Source organism: Mytilus trossulus, unplaced genomic scaffold (assembly GCF_036588685.1).
Source record: "Mytilus trossulus isolate FHL-02 unplaced genomic scaffold, PNRI_Mtr1.1.1.hap1 h1tg000234l__unscaffolded, whole genome shotgun sequence".
Taxonomy (NCBI): Eukaryota; Metazoa; Mollusca; class Bivalvia; order Mytilida; family Mytilidae; genus Mytilus; species Mytilus trossulus.
The window spans coordinates 4,004,931-4,029,628 of NW_026963315.1; the positions used below are offsets into that span (position 1 = coordinate 4,004,931).

The 24,698-nt window shown below is 32.2% G+C and overlaps 1 protein-coding gene across 1 annotated transcript; it reads right to left on the reverse strand.

Annotated features, from left to right (window-relative positions):
• Window positions 1-523: 523 nt before the first annotated feature.
• On the reverse strand, window positions 524-15,090 carry LOC134701219 (dynein regulatory complex subunit 2-like). The gene is made up of 10 exons (XM_063562351.1): window positions 14,984-15,090; window positions 12,851-13,033; window positions 11,233-11,485; window positions 8,736-8,959; window positions 7,544-7,741; window positions 6,789-6,866; window positions 5,934-6,074; window positions 3,478-3,630; window positions 2,786-3,003; window positions 524-2,124 (listed from the first exon to the last, which is right to left on the reverse strand). The coding sequence occupies exons 2-10, from the start codon at window positions 12,995-12,997 to the stop codon at window positions 2,028-2,030; spliced, it is 1,509 nt and encodes a 502-aa protein (XP_063418421.1). The 5' UTR covers window positions 12,998-13,033; window positions 14,984-15,090; the 3' UTR covers window positions 524-2,027.
• Window positions 15,091-24,698: the final 9,608 nt, after the last annotated feature.

The window sequence follows — 24,698 nt, forward strand, 5'->3', positions numbered from 1 at the left end:
TTTCTTCAGAAACTATGGTCGAAATTTACAAGAATTAGTTGCTGTTTAATGCTGCTTTCCAAACTATTATGTAGTTTTATGGCAGGAAGTTTTTATTGGTGGAGGAAGCCTAAGTATCCAGGAAAACTAACAATAATAAGGAATTTAAATTGAGTCAATTCCTCAGATTTGACAGGCTAGTGATGCAGTTGTAAATCTGCTTAGACCACTCTGCAACATAGGCCTCGAAGGAGCAAGTGAAAATATAAATGCAGAAAATAAATTCTAGAATCCTTAATCCCTGAACTTCATTATTTAAGGTGGGAAATATAATATGATTGCAAGTTTATACCATGATAACCTATTTTTATTATGAATGTAAAACAATATTTAGGTGTCCCCTAGAAACAACAAACATCTTATATATCTGTGCAATGTCACTAAAATATTGTCTCCTTTTTATGCCTTTACAAAAGGGAAAAATCAAGAGAATGGTGGTTTAATCTTATATCAATTACACCTATGAAAAAGTGGAGATTAGAAAAATAAAAGCATACTTTATTGATTAAACTAAATGCAAAAATATATCAAAACAACATTTAAATCTAAATAACATTAAAAAAAACATTTCATTAGTAAAAAACTTAAATTATTTGCAATAATGATTGTCCATTTAATCAGTGCATAAAAATGATTAAAGTCCATATAAACTTATACCACAGAGCTTATTAGTGGCCGATGCATGAATAAATTGGACAAGAAAAATAAAAGTAGAACTTTTACTTCAAGGGTGGGTTGGTGATTTTTGCTAATCTGTAAAAAAGGTGTATTTAACTGTCAACCGCACGATTTGCTAAATTTTATATAACTTTCATTCCATTGTAAGGACAATTAAAAATATAAGATACATTTACTGTATCTGAAAATGCATGCATTGACCTAATTCAAAAATAAATTGTAAAGCTATGTTTACCATAGAAAATACCAACATATAATATATATAACAACACAATATTTACAAAAAATGCATAAAACTTGTCTTTGAAATATCACAGCTGTAGCTTGAAGTTATAAGATTATATCAATTCTTCATAATTTCAGAATACAAATTTTTAACAGGATTACAAAATAATAGATAATGTTTCTTCACCAAATACATTTTTTTATGTCACTGCATGGACATCCATTGTTAAAAATGCTGCTATTCAAGCATAGGATTTTTATATACCAGTATACTTTTATTTGATGCAAAAATGAAAAATTAAACCGTAGTTAAATTCTATGACATTCATTTAAAGTAACAATATGGCAGCAAATTTGAAAATATAACATGGTTTTCCCAAACTTGAATGTGTTTGTGAAAATAAGAAACAATTAAAATGAAAATTATTTCACCGGATTTTAAATGCAGTTTTCATCAATGGTTTAAGTGGTGTTATTGCAAAATATAATGTATTTTATCAAAATTAATGTGACAGATACATGCATTAGAAAAAGGAACAACACAGTAAAAAAAATGCAAAAATGCTGTAAGTTTGTTCACCTGAATTATAAAAATAAATTATTGTAAATAAATAATGAATGTATAAATTGTCAGATGAATAAGTATGGATTTTGCACATAAGGAAATGCATTTATTTTGGTTATAACTACTAAAAAACATTGTAGAAAAAATATTTCTTCTTACTAGCATACAACAGAATCAACAAGAGGTTTCCCTTGTTTACTTAGACATTTAAAAAATTAAATTTGTATAGTATGTACAGCATAACAACGAAATCAGGGGAAATAACTCACTTAATTTCATGTTATTTTGAAAACAAATTATCATTTTTTCATAATTACATAGCCACTCAACATACACACTCTATGGTTCATTTCATGGGTTAATTAATGTTCAAGATATGTTATGATGCCTATCAAAGCTCTCATTTCAAAATGTATAAACACAAAGGAGACATAGAAGTGCCTTAGATGTCTATGATGGTAAAACATGTCTAACCACATGGGCTGCCTCTACAACTGTTTGTGCCACTGGCCTTGGTTGACTATGATGGTAAAACATGTCTAACCACATGGGCTGCCTCTACAACTGTTTGTGCTACAGGTCTCTGTACACGAGGATCTGTCACTGGAACATTTAGTCTGAAAAAAATTAAAATAGAAAATTTGGATACACTGGCATTTAAATTCCTATAAATTTAAAAGTAAGGCTGCTCCTATAAATCTAAAAGTAAGGCTATTCCTATAAATTTAAAAGTAAGGCGATGTGGTATATTTGAAAATCCACCAATTCATTAATTTATAAATGGCATGGATTTTCAACTAAAGCTGGTCTCTGACTAGCATTCAACAATGAGAAAACTCAACAGTATTGTATAGCCAGCTGTAAAAGGATCCTGTATGACAAAAATTTAACCAATTTCAAAAGGACACATATAAAAAAAATTGGAATATATCAAATGAGCATAAAAAAAAAATTAAAATGACTTAAGACCTATGTACAAAAATAAATTTCCATTCCTACCCTTCCACATATATCATAATGGAATAACCCTAATTTAGTATGGTAATTTTTACACACTGTACTTTTTGTTGTCTGCTAAGATATTAATAATATCTGCTTTTTCTTTTTTCTTTTTTGATTGAGCATGATTTTGTTGTAGATTTTTTTGTGCTTACTTTTTTTCAAACTTATTTTAGGTCCTCACTTTTGGTTTTCTAAACTTTTTATCTCATCGGTACCAGACAAAAATTGTTCCATAAACGTACAATGTGCAATAAATTATCTTTTTTTTTTACTTACTTGACATTTGTTTTATTGTTGACAATAAACAATGGATTGACTTGGCTGATAATTTCATCATTGACAGAGATTCCATCCAGGTACTGCTTCAGTAGGGTTCGCAGCTGTTGGTTTTCTTGAACTAGACCCATCTTTTCTTTATCTAGAGCTAACTTGTCTAAGAATACTTTGTTGAATCTTTTCCAGAAATTTTCCATTGAAGAATATTCATGCATGATCTGGAAAAAAATGTAAGAACCTTTATCATGAGAAAATTATATTATTACGATTACTGGATATAGATAATAATGGGTAATCATGAAAAATAGAAAATACAGGACTAAAATAGAACAGAGAAACAAAAGTAACAAATAAAGAATAGACAGTAATGAACAAAACAATAAAAGATAGAAACAAAAAGACAAATGTCCCAAAACATTAGAGACTTCAAAAATGAAGACTCCTCTAATCCAGAACCTCTTATATAGTATGCAGTGGTTGTTAAGTTTTAACATTACAGAGATTTTTGCATGTATTTAAGAGGAAAGCATTCATTCAATTTAAGAAAAAATCAACATTTATCAAAATCTTAAAAGAGGGGCAAAAGATACCAAAGAGCAGCAAAATTCATGCCATTGCTAAAAAAAGAAAAACTGACAAATAATAGTACACAAGACACTATATAGAAAGTCAAAGAATTTAAAGTTTTTTACCTGAGCCAGGGGTTCATAACCTCGTTCTAACATGGCTGTTTGGACATCATCCTGTTCCTCCTGAGTTAGGGAGGAGGCATAGAATGGAAGCACCTTCTCCTCTTCTGTCTCCAGCTTACGGCACATCTCTGCTAGTTTCAATATCACAGTGACCTAAAAATACAAAAGGTGACTGTATGACTGGCTGAGTTAAGGTGGAACCTAACACTACAGGGAGATAACTCTGTAAAGTCAGCTAAACATTTTAATTACGATGTGTTGTAAAGGGAATATTAAGCTTCTCAATGATCAAAATCAGTGTTTGTCAAACTGCTATATAACCAGTGTAATTTTTCTGACAAAACGGTTGGTTACAAATTTTTGAAATCTTTATATTTTTGTTAAAAGGTCAAAGTAAATACTTTGTCAAAATTTTATAAAAATAAAACAAGCCAAAGTAATTTTAGTGAAAGTGTTAGGTACCACCTTAAATTAAAAAGAACCAATTTCTCATTCATTCATTAAATTTGTATTTGTTTTGTATTCATTCTTCCATTCTAATCACTAACTTATTCACTTAAACTGCCTCACTTATATCCTATTCTAATGTGTTTTATTTGTTTTTGTTTATGATTTTTTTGGGAAGGTTGCTTGTATTCCACTTGTTGGCAGACCACAATATATGTATCCCTTGTTAAAATATAACAAAGATATGAAACAACAATAACAAACAGCTACTACTCAAATACTAATTATAAAATATACTTTTGGATTCTTGAAGTTCAGCCTATTATAACATTACAATAAGAGTCTGAGATATGATATTCTTTGCATAGTGTAAACAATAAACACCACACACTAGACATTAATTTTACAGTTGTTGTATTCAAAGGTTAAAGTTACAAAAGATAAATTGAAAATCTGTTGGTGGCAAATATCTGGTAAAATTTATATTTTTAATTGAAAAACCTAGAGTGCATATATAGATTGGAACAAGATTTTATTTTTATTTCACTTATGCAATTTGAAAGATATTGCTGGTGTTTTTATTATTTAACATTAATCTTAATTTTAGTTCATTTATATGTTTTTGAGTTTAGCATGACTTCCTTTTTCACTGAACTAGTACACAATTTTATTTAGGCCTAAATTAAAATATTGTTTGTTTCTCTTTTCCGACCCTATGTTTTGAAACAGGGTAGGTAGGTAGGTAAATTATTTTATTTTTTTCTCCAATAAAATAACTTGGCTCGGTATATTATTTGTCATGGGTAGGCAGGTAGGTATAATATTTTATTTTATAGATACAAAATCTGCATAATGTCATTTTTGTCAGTTTTGTTTTTGCAAATAAGTTTTCTGGGACTGTAAGTTTTGAAAAATCACGTAGAATGTGAAGCTAATTCATATGCACTACTATTTTGTTTTCAGATATCAAAATATAGACCTGTCCCACATATCTTCAACGTTTATATGCCTGGAACTTCGAAGAGTTTGAACTTGCACTCATGTTCTGTACTACGTACCTTGTACCCTTACCTAAAAGTTTTCTGTAAGAGATAACTTTGTACTGGTAAGAAATGTCCAGGAAGACATACATTACTAGTAGAAAAAGTCACTAAAGTGTTAAAAATTTCGTGTGTGCCTTTGTTTCCAATAAAAATGCTACAAGACTTAAAACTCATTTGTCACGTATTTTACTTGCATTTATAAATTATCTGTATGGAAAACTTGGCGATTTTGCTGCCAGATATTCTCCACTTTACAGGGTTTTGTCACTTTTGGTTCATGTCAGATATAAATAATATAGCGACATAGTTAACATAATCATCCTGATCTGCGGATCACAAACTGAGGCAATCCCTACATAGAACACAACGTCCGTTTACAAATTAGTTTGAACAAACATTGATAATTTTGTATCAAACGAACTCCTGCTCTTTAAGTATAAAGGTACAGAGTAATGTACGTCATATCATGATTTCAGGAAGCATTCAACATCGATTTCAAACAAATGCTTTGAAACTTAAAATGCAAGTGTTCATGTCATACGCTCAGGTGATACCAAACGGACTGGACCTTATACGTTAAAGATAAAACCTGAGGATTCCGGTAAAATATTTTCGAGCAGGAAATACAAATATAAGATTTTAGGTAGGAACAAAAAAATAAAATAAAATAAAATCTTGCTGGTTAATACAAATAAAAGATTTTTTCAGGCGGAACGAATTGATAGGGTCGGTTGGTAAAGGGCAAACAAACAATATTTTAATTTAAGCCTTAGGGATCAGCTGAGGACCACCTCTGGGTGCACGATATTTTATTGCTGTGTTGAAGACACATTGGCGGCCTTTGTCTGTCTGCTCTTTGGTGATGTTATTTTCTATTTGACATATTCCCCCATTTTCATTCTTAGTTTATTACTTTAGACTTTTTTCTAAAAGGATTCTAATGTCATTCTTATTTTGGTACCATACCTTTTCATTTTGTCTTTTTAATTCTTTCGTAGCAGAATTGCTTTCCAATGTCATTTTTGTTAGCTTGTCCCTCTCTCGCTCTCGTAACTTATTCATCTGTGCTTTCAAGTCTTGAAAGTGGGCTAACATCTTTTCTCTTTCCTGTAAAATAAATTATTTTAATTAAACTATATCAACATTTTTTTCTATGAACTTATTTATCATTTTTATTGATGGGGAAAACTATTATTCTAAAGTAATTTTGTTAAAAGTTTTGAGGAACTCTATTACATATTAAGGGTTCAAATATACCTTGCCAATTTTACAAAAACTTGATTGGATGAACATAATATCTATTCATAAAGATTTTAGTCTGGTGTAATCATAAGGGATGACCTATACTTCATTGAGACACCTTGTTCACCAAATTTCCATTCAATTATAACTGAATTCTTTTAACATAGCCAAAAAAGTGGGTCTCATTGGGGTCTAAGCATGATGCGGGATTGCCGATTTTTTGTAAGCGTGACACATGAAAGTCAAATTATTGTGTCGTGAAAACAGGAAATGAGGTTTAGGGGGACCCGGGAAATGACAAAAAAATGAGAATTGGTCACGTACATAGTGTAAGAGGGATACGGGAATCTGACAAAACAGTAAGCGGAATCTGGGATTGGAACCCGCAATGAGACCCCCAAAAAATGTTCCAAGGTAAAAATTACAATTTCATTAGAAACCATCAAACTTCTTTTAAAGGTACATATATAAAAGACCTGGACACTCTATATGAAGCTAGAAAAAGATATATTTACAAAAAGAGTTATTGAGTATGGAATGAGTTATTCCCCCTTGAACACACCATTACATTGTACTTACCTCTTTTAGTTGTTTATTTCTTTCTTCACATTCTTTGGCATTGGCCATCATCTTATTTTTCAATTGTGAAATATTGTCCTAGAAATACATGTTAACTTATTCTGTAATAATTATTGTAATGACTAAACAATTTTTTTCTCAGAAAATTTCTACAGATTTTTTATTGTTTTGTCTTAACTAAATGGTAGATAAGTCACTTTTCAAAAATCATTTTGATAGAATGCACGAAGTCTTCCGGAGCACACACAATCACTCCAGGATTTTTGATGGGGCTCTTGTTGCACTGTCTTTAGTTTTCAAGGTTGAGTTTTGTATACTTTTTTGTTTGTCTCTTTCATTTTTTGCCCAGATACATGTCATTATTATTTGAGTTTTTTTTATGAATGAGTTCAATATCCCATTGGTCTCTCTTTCACCTTTTTTAAGACCTTTAATCATTGGAAAATGTCTATAAAATGTTAAACACAAATAATTTTTAAATGTATTCTCTTTCTCAATTTCATGTTTGCAACAGCCCACTTTACAATAACTAACTCTTCCAATTTTGTAGATTTATTTGGGACAGGAAAACAGCACCAAGATAGGGCACGTTGTATTCCTGCCATTCAAAATCTACAAATTTCCCATACAAAATTTGCTGCTTTTTTACATTATCTATTCATAAATAAAAGAAAATCAATGAAGTTTTTTTATTCATTAAAATAGCTATAGCTGTCAAACTTAATAGATATTGTTGCGCAATTATGACATCTTACCGATAACTTATTGATTCTTCTCATTTGTGAATCTATTTCCTGTGCAGCATGATCATCTTTGCGTTTATATTCCTCAAATTCATTCTTCCTACTTTTTGTAGAATTTAGATAGGCATCCAAAGCCTGCTCAAACTGTCTCATTAATTCTTTTTGTTTTTCAAACAGGAGGACCTTTAACCCATGTTTCTCCTCAGTATCCTGAAAATTAAGGGATAAATTGTTATTCAATGCACAGATTTAGACCCCCTCTCGTTACTACAATGTACATATATTAAAATGCAGACTCTTAACAAGTATCACACCAAATGTTGGCTTATACCTATCAAAATTCTTCTTAGATTAATGGTTCCATCTATATAGGTTTAGACTTTAATTTGTTGGATAGTTATAAATTTATAGACCACTTTCAAGTTTGTACTTCACCAGAAAAAAACTCCTCATTTACCATAACAGGCGACCACCTGTATACCTAGGCCTGTACTATTAACCTTCCTCAAGTATCTTAATGATCGTCATTGTGCAGGATAAACTAGAATAATGTTTGTTCTGTAGGCTCTTAATCAAAATTCTGTAATGACAGCAGTGCTAATTGTCAATTATGAGAATTCAATTTGCCTTAGTTTACGTGCAATTCAGCATCATAGTTCTCAAACCAATCACTCAACATGGGAAAGGAAGTGGTGACGCCCCTAAACACATGAAAGATGTTCACTTAAACCAAAGTTTTTGACAGAAACGCATTGAACTGGAAAGTTTTCTACAGCTCCTTTTATTCCTTGTAATTAAAGACCTTATACCCTTACAATACTCAAATGAACAAGACTTAGTGGATGAAAACAGTTTAAACAGGATAAATTCATTAAAGCATAGAGCTCTATTTGTTACCTTAGTAACAATCAACTTATTCAATAATACTACTGTTTTTGGTGGGTATAAATTTTCATGGATTGAGAGAAAATTATATTTTTTGTGGATATTTGATTTTATACATAATTTTGTTAAAGTCTGAATACAAGCCAATAAAAAAATAAACAGTTCCTTGAACATTTAAATTTGTGAGTGATTTTTACCCCTGAAATCCACTAAATTAAGTATCCCATGAATAATGATGAATTATAACGTATAAATTAGAAAATGTATTTGGTCCTGTTGAACATTAATATAGTCATTTAAATATAATACAGACAGGTACCTTGTTTTTAATTTCATCACAAAAACTTTCAAATTCAGCTCGAGCCTCATTTTCACGATCTTGGAAGTTTTGATCCATAGCAAACAAAATGTCAGCTATATCATTCATTTCAACCCCATGCTGTTCTATCATAAGTGCTCTTTCTGTATCAAATTCTTCCCGGATAAGGGCTAACTCATCTTCATAATATATCTGTAATTTGTTTAACCTTTCTTCTTGTATGTCTATAAAATAAAATATAAAAATTTAAAAAAACTGAGATCATTTCAGATAAATATTTAATTGCAGAATCTATGGTTTATGGATTTTAGGCAGTAATATGTTTTTGCCATAACTTGTGCAAAGAGAAACTTCAAACTTGTGTACTTTTTTAAAATGAAATTTAAAAGTGTGTTGTAATCTTGATCATAGAAAGTATACTAGAATTAAATTTGAAAATAATTATATAAAGTCAACATTACTTTTTAACTTTACTTTATATCATGTCATCATGTAAACAACAGAAATCAAAGCCTTTCTTTTTTGCTCTATCATCCCACAGTGTAAGTTATTTTTTACATACATGTAGGTTTATTCCCTTTAGGAACCTATAAATATATACATTGTACATTTCAATTTTCAGATTTTTCAGGTTTAGCAATAATAACTAGAGGCTCTAAAGAGCCTGTGTCGCTCACCTTGGTCTATGTGAATATTAAACAAAGGAAGCAGATGGATTCATGACAAAATTGTGTTTTGGTGATGGTGATGTGTTTGTACATCTTACTTTACTGAACATTCTTGCTGCTTACAATTATCTCTATCTATAATGAACTTGGCCCAGTAGTTTCAGTGGACAATGTTAGTAAAAATTTAAAATTTTATGAAAATTGTTAAAAATTGACTATAAAGGACAATAACTCCTTAGGGGTCGGGTCAATTGACCATTTCGGTCATGTTGATTCATTTGTAGATCTTACTTTGCTGAACATTATTGCTGTTTACAGTTTATCTCTATCTATAATAATATTCAAGATAATAACCAAAAACAGCAAAATTTCCTTAAAATTACCAATTCAGGGGCAGCAACCCAACAATGGGTTTTCCGATTCATCTGAAAATTTCAGGCCAGATAGATCTTGACCTGATAAACAATTTTATCCCCATGTCATATTTGCTTTAAATGCTTTGGTTTTTGAGTTATAAGCCAAAAACTGCGTTTTACCCTCTATGTTCTATTTTTAGCCATGGCGGCCATCTTGGTTAGTTTAGCGGGTCACGCCACACATTTTTTAAACAAGATACCCCAAAGCTGATTGTGGCCAAGTTATGATTAATTTGGCCAGGCAGTTTCAGAGGAGAAGATTTTTGTAAAAGATATATAAAATTTACGAAAAATGGTTTAAAATTGACTTTAAAGTGCAATAACTCCTAAAGGGGTATTTGTAAATCTTACTTTGCTGAACATTATTGCTGTTTACAGTTTATCTCTATCTATAATAATATTCAAAATAATAACCAAAAACAGCAAAATTTCAATAAAATTACCAATTCAGGAACAGCAACCCTACAACGGGTTGTCCGATTCATCTGAAAATTTCAGGGCAGATAGATTTTGATCTGATAAACAAATTTACCCCATGTCAGATTTGCTCTAAATGCTTTTGTTTTTGAGCTATAAGCCAAAAACTGCCTTTTGCCCCTATGTTCTATTTTTAGCTATGGTGGTCATCTTGGTTGGTTTGGCGGGTCACAACACTCATTTTTTAAACTAGATACCCCAATGATGATTGTGGCCAAGTTTGGTTTAATTTGGCCCAGTAGTTTCAGAGAAGAAGATTTTTGAAAAAGATATATAAAATTTACGAAAAATGGTTAAAAATTGACTTTAAAGGGCAATAACTCCTAAAGGGGTCAACTGACCATTTTGGTCATGTTGACTTATTTGTAAATCTTACTTTGTTGAACATTATTGCTGTTTACAGTTTATCTCTATCTATAATAATATTCAAGATAATAACCAAAAACAGCAAAATTTCCCTAAAATTACCAATTCAGGGGCAGCAACCCAACAATGGGTTGTCCAATTCATCTGAAAATATCAGGGCAGATAGATCTTGACCTGATTAACAATTTTACTCCGTCAGATTTGCTCTAAATGCTTTGGTTTTTGAGTTATAAGCATTTTACCCCTATGTTTTATTTTTAGCCATGGCGGCCATCTTGGTTGGTTTGGCGGGTCACGCCACTTATTTTTTAAACTAGATACCTCAATGATGATTGTGGCCAAGTTTGGTTCAATTTGGCCCAGCAGTTTCAGAGAAGATTTTTGTAAAAGTTAACGACAACGGACGACGACAACAGACGCCTTTGGGCCAGGTGAGCTAAAAACTCAGTACTGAATTTCATTCTTAAAAGTTTTATATTGCATTAATAAGATTTCACATGTTTTGCCACTTGTCAAGGATTTGCAATTATATATAACGCATGCATTAATTTCTGAACTAACAGTAGTTACCAAATAAACTATCAACAGCCTGTAAATGACTACGGAGAGCCATAGCATATTGTTCCTCTGCTTCCTGTAAATCTTTGGCGAGAGATTTAATCGTGGCATCTTTCCTGTCTACGATTCTTTCAAATGTCTGACTGAGAATTTCAATTTCTTTGCGTAGTTCTTTAGATTTAGCCTCCCTCATTATGTTTCTCCATTGATGATTCAGTTTGTTTAAATTGTATTTGGTTGCTCGTTCTTCTTTTGATAGTTTGTCCTGTAATAAAGGAAGATTTTCATAAAAGCTAGTTTACAGTGATCTAAATGTGTATTTAATAAATGTTTTCAGTATTTCAAGTGAGATTAAAGTTTAAGCATGTTAAAGTGTCTGCTATAAAAGTTACAAAAAGAAATTTCATCGTCAATATCAAAAAATGTCAGTTACTGTCAATCTTATTAAAATAGTTCCTGTGTCCATTCCTTGTATGTAAGTGTAACATGAACATTGGTTGATTGGACCTGTATTTCCATCATTCATATATTAAGTTAGAGATTATATGAAAACTGTGTAAAGAATTCCAACAATAAGCAAAACCTTACCCATATATACTGTTTAGAAATCTGCATTGTTTATAAGAGACTTTGGTATGGCTGAATGTGAAACAAAATATATGACAAAATATATGACAAACAGCAACCACTGAATAGACCACTTTCTAGTTCATCTGTCACCAGAAAAACTTGTCAATTATGCGCGCCTTTATGACGGCATTTACCAGATAGAGGGAACCGCCTGTATCCCTGCACTATCAACGTTCATCAAACGTCTTAGTGATCATCATTGTGCAGGATAAACCAGAAATATTCGGTTTGTTTTGTAAGTACTTAATTACATTCCCTAATGACTGCAGTGCTGATTGTCAATTATGAGAATTTTATTTGCAGAATAATTCGTGCAATATAACATTATAAATTTCCAACCACTCACGCAACATTGGTATGGAAGTGATGATGCCCCCATAACGCAAAAATGATGTTCACTAAAACCAGAGTTTTTGATGGAAATTTGAAAGTTGTCTATTATATTTAACTTTTTTCCTGTGTCAGTGCTGTTTAGTTTTAAACATATTTATTTATAGTGGATTGGGAAACAAGTTTTGCAACTTATATTAATCCCTTTCCACTTTGCGGGTGCGAGTGCTGCCTTGTAGCGGCATTAGCCTACTCTTTTTCGAAATCTACAAGGGTGTCTTTAACGTGCAAGAGATGTGGCTCTCTCTTAACATGGCTCAGCCATTTATCGTCCCTTTTCGACGGACTATCATCGTTTCCTCAAGACCATACTCGCAGATGGTGTCAAGGGAGAGCCGAAAATTGAGTTCCTGAAATTTTCATCCCAAACGGGAATCGAACCAGGGACCTTTGTGTTAGTAGTCCGATGCACTAACCACTAAACCACAGCTCTCTCATAAAAAGCTGTGCATGTAAGGGTAGCATAGACATGAGATCTGTATTTTAATCAGTCATTGTACATAATTGTCTTATTGTAGATTTGTCTGTTTTGTGTTGCCATAATCATTTATTGTTCATAATTTAGTGCTAAAAACGTTATCTAATCTTATCTTTAATCTCTAGCAAATACCTTTAAGAACTGTGTTAACATGTCTTCTTTCTTCTTTTTCATTTCCTCTTCTTGAAGTCTTTTCTGTTCTTCATACGCCAATCTTTCCTCTTCTGTCATTTTAGACAGCTTTCCACCAGACTTCTTTCCTCCTTTTTTCTTAGGCATCTTGATTTAGTATGAAATGAATCTAATAATGGAAATCTGTAAAGTAAAACGAAGAAGATGTATGATTGCAGATGAGAAAACAGTCAGCCAGAGACCAAATGAAATAAAAGTCAGCAACTAAAGCCCTTATAGAGTACTGTATGGCCTTCAACATTGACCAAAACCAATAACTCATCTATCAGACATTGGAATATACATACATGTACATCTTTGGAGTTATAAAACATTGAGTTTTTTTTCTTCAAACTGATTTTGTATTATCAAAATTTTCCAAACATTTATTTCATTTTTGACTCAATTTGGTGACCAAACTGCATTAAGGGGAGACAATGCAATTTTGCACTCAATATCCTAATATAGAACGACTGGGAAAGAAAGAATATTTGATAGATGTAAACGACCTTGGTTTTTGAAATTTGTGTTAAATGTAACAATATTTTTTCATTATTGTTTTTGTTTTCCAAGTAATCAAAGTCTGTTGTGGAATTTTTTATTTTATAAATTTAGTGACAAAATGATGAGAATAAGTATTGGGTCATCCTGAAAATTGTTAAGAAAATTGAAAAGTGCTGGCAAGATCACTGGCAAGAACATATATAAACTGTATGAATATTACTACAATTTGTAACTGGTAAACAAATGACAATTTTTTTTTAAAAAGGATGTCTTTAGGATATTTGAAATCATAGTACAAGAAGAGAATTGTTGTTTAACTGAAGATATAAAGGTTGTCTAATACAAATGTATGTACATGCATGAGTAGTATATATAAATATATATACATGTATATGTACCAGTAGTAGTTGCTCAAAAGTAGGTCTCATTGAGGTCTTATAATTAACATGACATGGGATTGGCTGATTATTTTTAAGTGCAACATGAAAGTCAAATAATTAGGCATGAAAACAGGTAATAAAGTCTGGCAGGAAACTCGAGGACTCAAAATCACATGCACAGTATACACATTGTATTAAGGTAACCAGAAGAGGGATAGGGGATTATCACTATACAATAAGCAGGATCCAGAATCAGATCCACCCACAACGCCAATATTTTCTAGTGGTTAATTTGATTTGATTAAGCCATCAGGTACCGCATGACCAGTAGTCACAGATATAATCTATGGATGATACTGGCTGTTTAGTAGAGGTTCTGTCAGCTGTGAGATGTTTGGTACCCAAATGCAAAAAAGAGAAGTGTTGTATAACAGTAGTCCAAGATTACTCTGCCATCCAATGGCTGCTTTGCCAGACAAGCTGGGGCCATTGGATGTCAGAGATGTGGGGTCCTTTGTTGCTTTTGGTCAATCTGGAGCCTTCTGACTGCATTGGATCCATATTAATCAAAGTGAAAGTTAAAATGCTGGAATACATGTAGATGAATCGTTGTGAAAATTGTCCAAATATAAGAAATTAATGATTTCCAGTAGATGAAACTTACAAAAACAAATAGATTAATCAAAAATATATTGCCCCATTTACATTGTATATGGATCGAATGCCGCCAGTAGGCCCAAGAAGCAATGAAGCAGCGCATAAATTTTTGATGGGCAGATATCCACTTTTTTATATGGAACAAGCTCTGATCTCCCACGGACCCAGCTTATCTGGCAAACAGAGGTTGGACTACAAAGTAATCTCTGACTAGTATCACAGTAGATAAAAATTCAGGTAGTCGAAATCCAGTAGAATAATACAATTTGAACAGCACTTTTACCTATTAATTTAATGATGCAGATAGGTATTCTCTAACTCAATTTTCCTTTTTAGAATTTCGAAAACTTAATTAGAATGTCCAAGACTTGTCTACCTACATGTATAAAGTATGATCGACCTTGTGTCAAATATACTCTGACGCATAAACTATGTGCATTTAGTGGATCTGTAAAACAATATTTATATGAAAATGAAATAGTATTGCAATACAATAAAAAGTAAAGAGACTCTTGTTAACACAAAGATAAATAAGTTTAGTTTGTCAACAAACCAGATGATAATCATAAGAAAGACCCGGGTATTGTCACTGGTAACGGAAGTAAACAATGCAAACTAAAACATAAAAACAGACCGGACACGCACATGCTTGGTGCTTTCAACGAGGTCCGCTTCGAAAAGAGTTCGTTAACTCGGCCTAAAGTCATTTCGGCATATATCAATCTCGGGCTTTAACGAAATCGGACTATAACAAACTCGGCCTACCCATATTTAGAAAAAAAATATTGAGGAAACTCAGCCTTTATGAATTGGCTTTTTATCAGTTTTCTACTAATTTATCTTTTTTTTTTTATTTGTTGATTGTTTGTAGTATGATTGATCATGAATCTATAAAGTCTAAGCATGTATCATACATGAGGCTTCCCGCGGTTTTGCCTAATTCCGCATAAAATACATATATGAATCGATCATATCTGCATACCCATTATAAATAACAACTGATTAATTATACTAAAACACAGAAGCATATACACTACTTATTTCATTTACTTTGATATTAGATGTTGATCAATTTAATAATTAAAAACAACTTTGCGGCGAATCTATCTTTATTTAATTTTTACATTATGCTTGAAAATTATGAGAAAAATTGTTCTGCTCATTTGGGATGCTGTTATTGGCAAACAAAGTATTGTTTGTTTGCTTTTGTAAACACATGTATTGTATTTCACCTTGATGGAGGTTTATTGAATTTGCCGGTTGCTTAATTAATGTCCAGTGGCAAATATCTCATGAGTGTTAGGGATGCGTAAAACAATAACATTAAAAATGAAAGGCATGTCCTGTAACAGATCTAGAGGCCTTCCAGGATGAGGGTCAGAAAACAAATTAATTCAGACTGCCACTGTAAAATGAGGGAGTATTGGATTAGGACATAAAGTTTGACCTGCAACAGCTATAGACCACCTACGGACCACTAAACAATTACAAGGGTTCCTAACATGCAAAGAGTGTGGTATTCTCTTTACATGAGTCACGGAATTTATAAGATTGACTGGAATTCGAAGTTGCGTGACAATAATACTCTAAAGTTTCAAGCGCATGAAGCGCTTATCTAAAACAACCTGCATCAGGAACTCTTAAACGCTAGGAATAAATAGATACGTATCATCATTATGAGATATGAAGCAGCTTTTACCAATGTCTAGGGATCTGAATGGAATAGTCAAACTCATCTAAGGTAAACATTGCCCGAAGGAATTGGAATCTTACCATAAATAATCTTCTGAGTAATTTCTGAATTTATCAACGTGGAATTAAAGGAGTCAAGAATGTACTAAACCATGTAAATGCAAAATCGTAACTAGAATTTAAAATAGCCAATAAAGGTATATTGAAAACACCTTGCAGATATGTTGTTCATAAACAGAAAGTGAAATTCAATGATCAAAAATATATGGATTAAGATTGAAAAAATTGTAAAGGAAACTTTGTGATGTGAACACAGAAGCATTTTCCTAGAATAAAAAAATAACAGAACCGTCGATTATCATATTTTTATTTCTTGATACAGAATTAAAGATGACATCAGCACATATTCATGACACAGTTCTTCATGCACATTTCTGAAGAGCGTCTACAAGCAGAGTCACAACTCGACATGCATTTTATAGCTCTCTTTCTGCCAAAGTCAAATTTCTTCCCGAGTGTGATACCAACTGAAATTAAATGTATTGTATATTACAAAAAAAGAAAGGTTATCTTTGATATCCTGCAATCAATAATGATTTGTTCTCGGACCATTTTCTCCACTACTCTTCTTGTAAGGGAGCTACCATTTGATTTTTAGGGGGGGGGCTAGGATGAAAAATTTTGTCCTGCATTTTTTTTAGTTGTAATCTCTGTCCTGCCTTTTTATTTTTCACTCTATCCGGTCCTGCTTTTTTTTTTAGTTTATCCTGACTTTTTTTACACAAATTGTCGTCCTGACTTTTTTTTTTGCAAGTTTCTCATATCCTGCCTTTTTTTTTTACCAGAAAACTCCTGTCCTGCATATTTTTTTTTCAAATTTCATCCTAGCCCCCCCCCCCCCCCCCCCCCCCCATAAAAATCAAATGGTAGCTCCCTAAGACACGTTTGTTTAATATGTGAGGGATTTTGATGAGGTTTGTATAGTAGAGAATAATGGATAATAGTCAAACAAATATATAGAGGAAAGTAGGCAAACAAAAAATTAGAGAATAGTATAATGATGAAATTTAAAGATTTCAAAATAAGGGTAAAATAAATAAAGAAAAGAGAAATTTTATATAAAAAGTTAAAGAATAAAGAACTGATAAACTCTAATCCGCATCTTTTCGATCTTCCATAATACTTTAATTTTACATTAGGCCAAGGTTTTAAATCTCCCAATAAATAACTTTGCTATAACAAATTGAAACCCTTAGCTGAACATATCGCCTCTATAATTATTGTTAAGATTCGAACCCAATGTCCTTAATATCCTTAATGCACAGTCGACTTAAAGACTAATTTTTGAGTCAGTCATGAACCATTAGCGTTGTTTTGTTTGAGTCAGTTGTAAACCTCTAACGATTTTTTTTGTCTTGTATACGTTTATAATTTTGGTTCACTTGACAGTGTATGTTTCGGAGTTTAACGTAGTTAGGGGACAGCTGAAGCCGGCTCCAGGGACTCATTGGTTGTCTACGGAATTTTCTGTCCTTTTGTTTAGTATGTGTCTCTTTGACACATTCCTCGTTTCCGTTATCTGTTCTAATCAATATTTTGAAGAAAATGAGTTAAAAAAAGCTTGTTAAAATTAGCTAAAATGTGATTATTTCTTACTTCCGGTTCCACGGTTAGAACCCCAACCATGGTTAAAATGTGCACCACCATACCATCCTTTTCCAAGTTGTGCGGTTCCCTTGAGGCCAACACCTGAAATGGCACAACTAATGTATTCTTGATAAATAGCGTTAAACAACAATAGAAATATTTTATTACTATTCGACAATTTCGAATTTCAATATATGCTACACTACGGAATCAGTGGTGGTTCCAGGGGGACTATCAATACATTTGAATGGGGACATATGATTGTGCCCCCTTTCTTATCCTGGCAATTGGGAACTCACCTTTTGAAAAATGTCTGGATCCGCACATGAGAATGCACCTATCAATACTGTAGTTTTCGCTGGCTTTTCGAGAGCGTAAACTTAAGAAAATATAATTATACACACGTTATATTGAAATAGACTCGCGGACGGAAGATCTCACACGTTTCAGCTGAAAATAATCAGATAAAAATAATGATTTCGTTTGCCTGTATCAAGGAACATCGTCGATTGGCATTTTGAATACCCGTTACAGGTATAGACGAATATGACTCGTCTTTGAATGTATTCACTGTTCAGGCACGTATGCAGAATTTGATGTGGGGAGGGGTTCGCCCCAGAGAATAAGGAGTTAGAGGACATTAATTCTAAAGAAAATAGGTTGTTATTCCACCTTCATTACGCTTAATTGTCATTTTTTTGTGGGCGTCTGAATCGGCAAGAATTAGGTATTTTTCTAATTTTTTGCCGATTTAGACCCTGAACTATGGTATAAACAAATGAGCACCGAAATTTAATACGTTATATTAGATCTTGTCTTTTTTATTGATATGTTTCTAATAAGATACCTATAATTTGCAAATACCTTATATATCTTTTTAGTTACACACAAGAACAGACAAACACAGATAGATAGAGAAACAGAGAGAGAGAGAGAGAAGATGTAGGTTTACCGTTAATAAGTTTTGGATTTTTAAGGTCGGCATGCAAATGTCCACTTAACCCGTTGCCATTCTTAAAATCATATTTAGCTCCAATATTTCCTGAATATCCTCCAGTGTATTTAAACGTTGGCTTCACTAAAATAAAAAAAATAAAATAAAAATTTCAAGAAATAAGAACTGGTCATCTCTTTATAAAAAAGTCAAACAGTTACATGTTTTATCATATTGAACATTTGTAGATGTCAATTGTTAGATATAGCATGTTCTATTCAGTCTAGAAGCGTGATAACATTTTGTAATAGTTTTCAGTATTCCATAAATGACTTTTGTACTCAAAGCAAAGTTGCCACAACGGCGTCTGAAGTTGATACAATGTATACTCATTTGAAATATTGCAGTAACTAGACATCTGCATAATGTATTTGGAATGGACAATGGAGTACTTTATTTCAAATTTTAGTTAAAAAAAAAGAATGGGAAAAAGGGGGGATAAGTTATAACTCAAATGTGAAATGCTTATTGGAAATTATTATAGATAGATTGTTTAATAATTCCGCTACTTGATTATGAGCGTTGAAATTTATAGGTCTAGAGAGGGAGCCCGGGAATCGTGTCTTGCTTACAAATATATTTTTAGAATTACATAAGTATTATCGAAATAATGAAGTTCCAATAAATCAAATCTAGAGAAAGAGTTTTGGAACAGTTCAGAATAATAATATCAAAATCCTAAGGTGGAACAGTGACTTATATCATTTTATTTTTCAATTTATTTGCAAACTTGTATTAGTATTGAAACACCAACTACTGAGCTGTACATTCGGAAACTATCAGTCCAGTTGGTTGCTTGCTGATACTAATAGCAATCGGATTTAGTAAAATAAATAACTTACGTGGACCTCTAAAGTAATTGCCGAACGATGATTTAGACTGTGCTTGTACACATGCAAGTAAAGCTATGCAAAGCAACGGAGTTTTGGATATCACGATTCCTGAAAATGATAATAATAAATATCTTTAATGCATGTAGGTTTGAATACTAATTTTAGATAAGGATAAGTTATATATTTTTTTTTCTTATTTTTTTTATTACCTCAAAGCCATTTAAATCCTTATTCCTTAAATATCTCAATGTTATACATACTTACAGACGGTTGTGTTGTATCCAAACTGAATATGTGTTGTGAGAAATTTATATATTTATAGCAATTAACGTATTTGAATTCTTTGTAGTAATACAAACTTGCTGTTTAGAGAAAATGACCTTGACTGATTTATTATAAAAATTCCATGAAGTCAACGAAAAAAAGTCAAAAATCCGTTATACCATGCCAATTATTGATCGTATGCCAGGAACAAAATTGTGAATACAACGAATGAAGCATATTTACAGTCAAAAGTGTTTATCCCAAATGTTACTATTATTTCAAAAAAATACACATTTTTTTAGACACTGTCAACAACTAGTTTTAGATGATATCTTTTTTATTTTAAACTCACAAATGTGTACAGTTTTAAGAAATATTTTCAAGACGTGCATACATGAAATCAATGATTTATAAAATTCCTTGATGTAACTGAGAAATCAGTGTCTGTATCAAACTGAAGAAATAAATGGACACGTATTCCCATATAGCCAGATGACTATTTTTCGTGTTTAGAAGTGATTTACCTTGAAATATAAATCAGAAATAAATTTCATAACTTTTTGCATATACATTTCTGTATTTAACAAAATATTTTTTTTAATCAGAAATATGCTTTTATATGACATAGTAGGGACATTTTCGATAGGTTTATGACGCAGATTTATTCTTTTTCGTTTGTCCTCATTTTAAGCTCAACGCTCATCGTTCGTCGATCGCAGATTGTTCATTTACCGCACGTTTATCGTCCGTATGTTTATAGTATGTCTGGTCAGTTTGAACTTGAAATCTTCTGTATGCCACAACCAAACTCCGTACAGTGATTGTTTCAGTTCCGGAACTATTGTCCTTTACTCCATCAATTAGTGTAGAGTAGTATGCGGACCTGCATGCGGAATTTAGCTGTGATAACGTCAATTACACTACCCTGAAATATGGTTTTTAACTTACCAGTAACTATATGGAACTTTGATCCAAAATGGATATTTTCCGTTTAAAACAAGTAACTATCATATGTATTACTAAAAAATGATTACACCAGGGATGAGGGGTTTCGATATCACAAACTAGTCAAAACATTAACTAAATTTGACCATCGGCATAATGAAATAATTCGTAAATATAACTCAACATGCAGACATCTTATACATTCAGGTATTTCACATCCAATCTTTTATTGTTATATTCTTTACAAAACACAAACATGTCAGTTTTCACCTCAAAAGCTTACAAAATCTTTAAACAGTCTTACTAAGAAGGAATATAGTTACAATACTGTTGTCAGGTCATTAAAGGTGGCATATGTTGGCTTTAATATTGATTTACTTATAGGGTCAAGGCATCGGAACTAAACACATTTATTTATAAAACAGTTGTTGGCATGACACGGGTTATGTTTGTCTCATATATTTTATGATAATATGATACTAAACCCCTAACGGGAGGGATTTTGCCTGATATTCATATGATGGAGACATAATCTTTCAATCAGTTTAATTGAAGTCTGGAGCTGGCAATGTCAGTAAACTGTTAGTATGCTGTTGTTATTTATGTATTATTGTAATTTTATTTATTTTATTTTGTCACATCTTCTGACATCTCACTCGGACTTCTCTTGAACTGAATTTTAATGTGCGTTTACTTTTCTACATTGGCTAGAGGTATAGGGGGATCCCGGATGGGTTGAGATCTCATTAACATGTTTCACTCCGACCCATTTTTGCGCCTGTCCCAAGACAGGAGCCTCTGGCCTTTATTAGTCTTGGATGATTTTTAATTCTAGTTACTTGTGTATGATTCAGAGTTTAGTATAACGTCCATTATTACTGTACTATAATACATATTTTTTAAGGGGCCAGCTGGGGGACGCCTACGGGTCCGGGAGTTTCTCGCTGCATTGAAGACCCATCGGTGGCCTTCGGCTGTTGTCTGCTGTATGGGCGGGATGTTGTCGCTTTGACATTCCCCGTTTCCTTTCACTATTTTTACCATAAAGATGTGAAAGGCCAGTCCTGGAACAATCGATGTAGCTTCAACAGGGAGATATGTACTCTATAGACAGAAGCTTCATAGACATGGAAAGTTTATAATGTTAAATTGGAAAGTAGTTTCTATTTTATTATTAAATTATAATCCTGGTACCTTTGATAACTATTTACACCACTGGGTCGATGCCACTGCTAATGGACATTTCGTCCCCGAGGGTATCATCAGCCAAGTAGTCAACACTTAAGCGTTTAAGTGTTGACATGCATATCAATAATGTGATCATTTTTATGAATTTCCTGTTTACAAAATTTTAAATTTTTCGAAAAACTAAGGATTTTCTTATCCCAGGCATAGATTACCTTAGCCGAATTTGGCACAACTTTTTGGAATTTTGGATCCTCAATGCTCTTTAACCATGTTAACTTTGTACTTGTTTGGATTAATAAATATTTTGACATGAGTGTCACTGATGAGTCTTATGTAGATGAAACGCGCGTCGGGCGTATTAAATTATAATCCTGGTACCTTTGATAACTATTTACACCACTGGGGTGACGCCACTGCTGGTGGACGTTTCGTCTCCAAGGGTATCACCAACCCAGTAGTCAACACTTAAGCGTTTAAGTGTTGACATGGATATCAATAATGTGGTCATTTTTATGAATTGCCTGTTTACAAAATTTTGAATTTTTCGAAAAACTAAGGATTTTCTTATCCCAGGCATAGATTACCGTAGTCGTATTTGGCACAACGTTTTGGAATTTTGGCTCCTCAATTCTCTTTAACTTTGTACTTGTTTGGCTTTATAAATATTTTGACATGAGTTTCACTGATGAGTCTTATGTAGACGAAACGCGCGTCTGGTGTATTAAATTATAAACCTGGTACCTTTGATAACTATTATTATAGTTCTCGAACTGTCATGTAGCTTGTAACGTTATGTCTAAAATGTCATTGATTCATCAGATCGATTCAAAGCACACAACAACATACATATAAGAAACGAAGTACTGGTCTGGGTGTATCCCGTTTGTAATATGCTTTGTACATGTACAAACAAATTTGAAAATCAAAACGTTGTGTCTATAATAAACTGATCCTAGATACCAGGATTACAATTTTATATATACGCTAGATGCGTGTTTCGTCTACAAAAGACTTATCAGTGACACTCGAATAAAAAAATGTTTAAAAGTCAAATAAAGTACGAAGTTAAAGAGAGTATAAAAGAGATTAATAAAAGTGATACATAAAATACATACAGTGAAATATAAAGCGTCGCTTCCGACATAGATAAAGAAAACCAGTTCGAATCACCATAACATATGATTGAATATCATATCCGTCCGATTAAAACCCAGAATTAACAATGAGAAACGAACAAGTGTCCCTTTTTGAAGTATAAAAAAACTTTCCCGTCTGAAACTGAAATATATCAATCTAGGAAAGGACACCTGTAACAGTTATAATATTTTTAATCGATATATTTAAAATAAGTTCATTTGGGTATAAAATCTCCGTAGATTTTAGAGATTTATATTTCAACGAGGAAAAATCATAATGTTAATGGTTAGAGTTGTTAAAGTTGACAGTTAAATGGAACCCAGCAGAGTATATCACATTTTGAAAACAATTTTGAAATCAATAAAAGAGTACATGATGCGCCTAATTTTAAAATAAGAAACAGACTTCAAGTTTTCGACAATGGGTTTGTAATTGTACTTGTCGACAAAATATGCCTCAACGTGGTGCGTCCTACAGAGATTGGTATATTTAACAATTACGTCAAAACCACATCTCAGCTCAAGACATCTTTTTAACATTTGAAGATCCCTAATATATATTGGGTACCTAAACTTCGCCAAAAACTGTAAAATATCGTTTCATCTCTGCCTCTAGTTAATGTTCTACAGCTAATCTTACATTGCTTTGTACTAGTTCCTTAAGCACGATCAAAGAACGTACCCATATTTTGACTATTTTATTAATTGTGACGTTAACGCATCATGTAAATGTAGCGGAATTTTATGAGACTGTTATTAAAGTGAGAGGGTTAGCGCTATAGAACCAGGTATAATCCACCATTTTCTACATTTGAAAATGCCTGTACCAAGTCCGGAATATGACAGTTCTTGTCCATTCGTTTTTGATGCGTTTTGTTTTTTGATTTTGCCATGTGATTATGGACTTTCCAAATTGATTTTCCTTTGAGTTCAGTATTTTTGTGATTTTACTTTTTAGTTACTTTTGTAATAAGGTATTATGCAAATGGTGAACTTATCAATTGTTGGAGTGTAAACAAAACTTTTGATGTTTAGATAAATAACGTGCTTTTAGTGGTCCTGTTGATTCTGTTAACAGTTTTGACTATTTCACTCTTTATACTACATCCTCAAACAAAAGTTGTTCTATTTAGTTCAATGCCCGAATGGTGAATCTGAATTTCGTTAAATAATCAGGAATGTTCTAAATATACGGCTGAAATGAACTCAAATGCACTCGCATACCATAAATAAAATATAAACAGAACTAAAATGTATCTGTTCATTCTAAATTTCGAAGATTTTAATTTTACACAAGGAACTTTACACTAAAATATACGATAAAAGAGATTTTTCGTTCCCTATTGTTTACTTTCCTGTTTTGGACGGTGATTTTCATTTAGTACGGTAGTATGGTGTTTATATAAAACAGCTAATCCACAATGTCCATGTCTGTTGTGACCTTTTTTTATTTCAATGAACACAATTTATAAATCAATGGTAAATTTTTGAATCAAGAATCAGGAATCAGTAAATCTGATTTTACCTATAGAATACTTATTTCAAAAAGGATAGCACGTCCTTATGTTT

Bases quoted from the DNA above. Each gene is read 5' to 3' on its own strand.
- LOC134701219 (XM_063562351.1), bottom strand. From the start codon at position 12,997: ATGCCTAAGAAAAAAGGAGGAAAGAAGTCTGGTGGAAAGCTGTCTAAA. The intron at 6,867-7,543 runs GTAAGATGTCAT...ATGTATTTCTAG, and splicing joins GAAGAATCAATAAGTTATCG to GACAATATTTCACAATTGAA. The intron at 3,004-3,477 runs GTAAAAAACTTT...ATTTTTTTCCAG, and splicing joins GTTATGAACCCCTGGCTCAG to ATCATGCATGAATATTCTTC.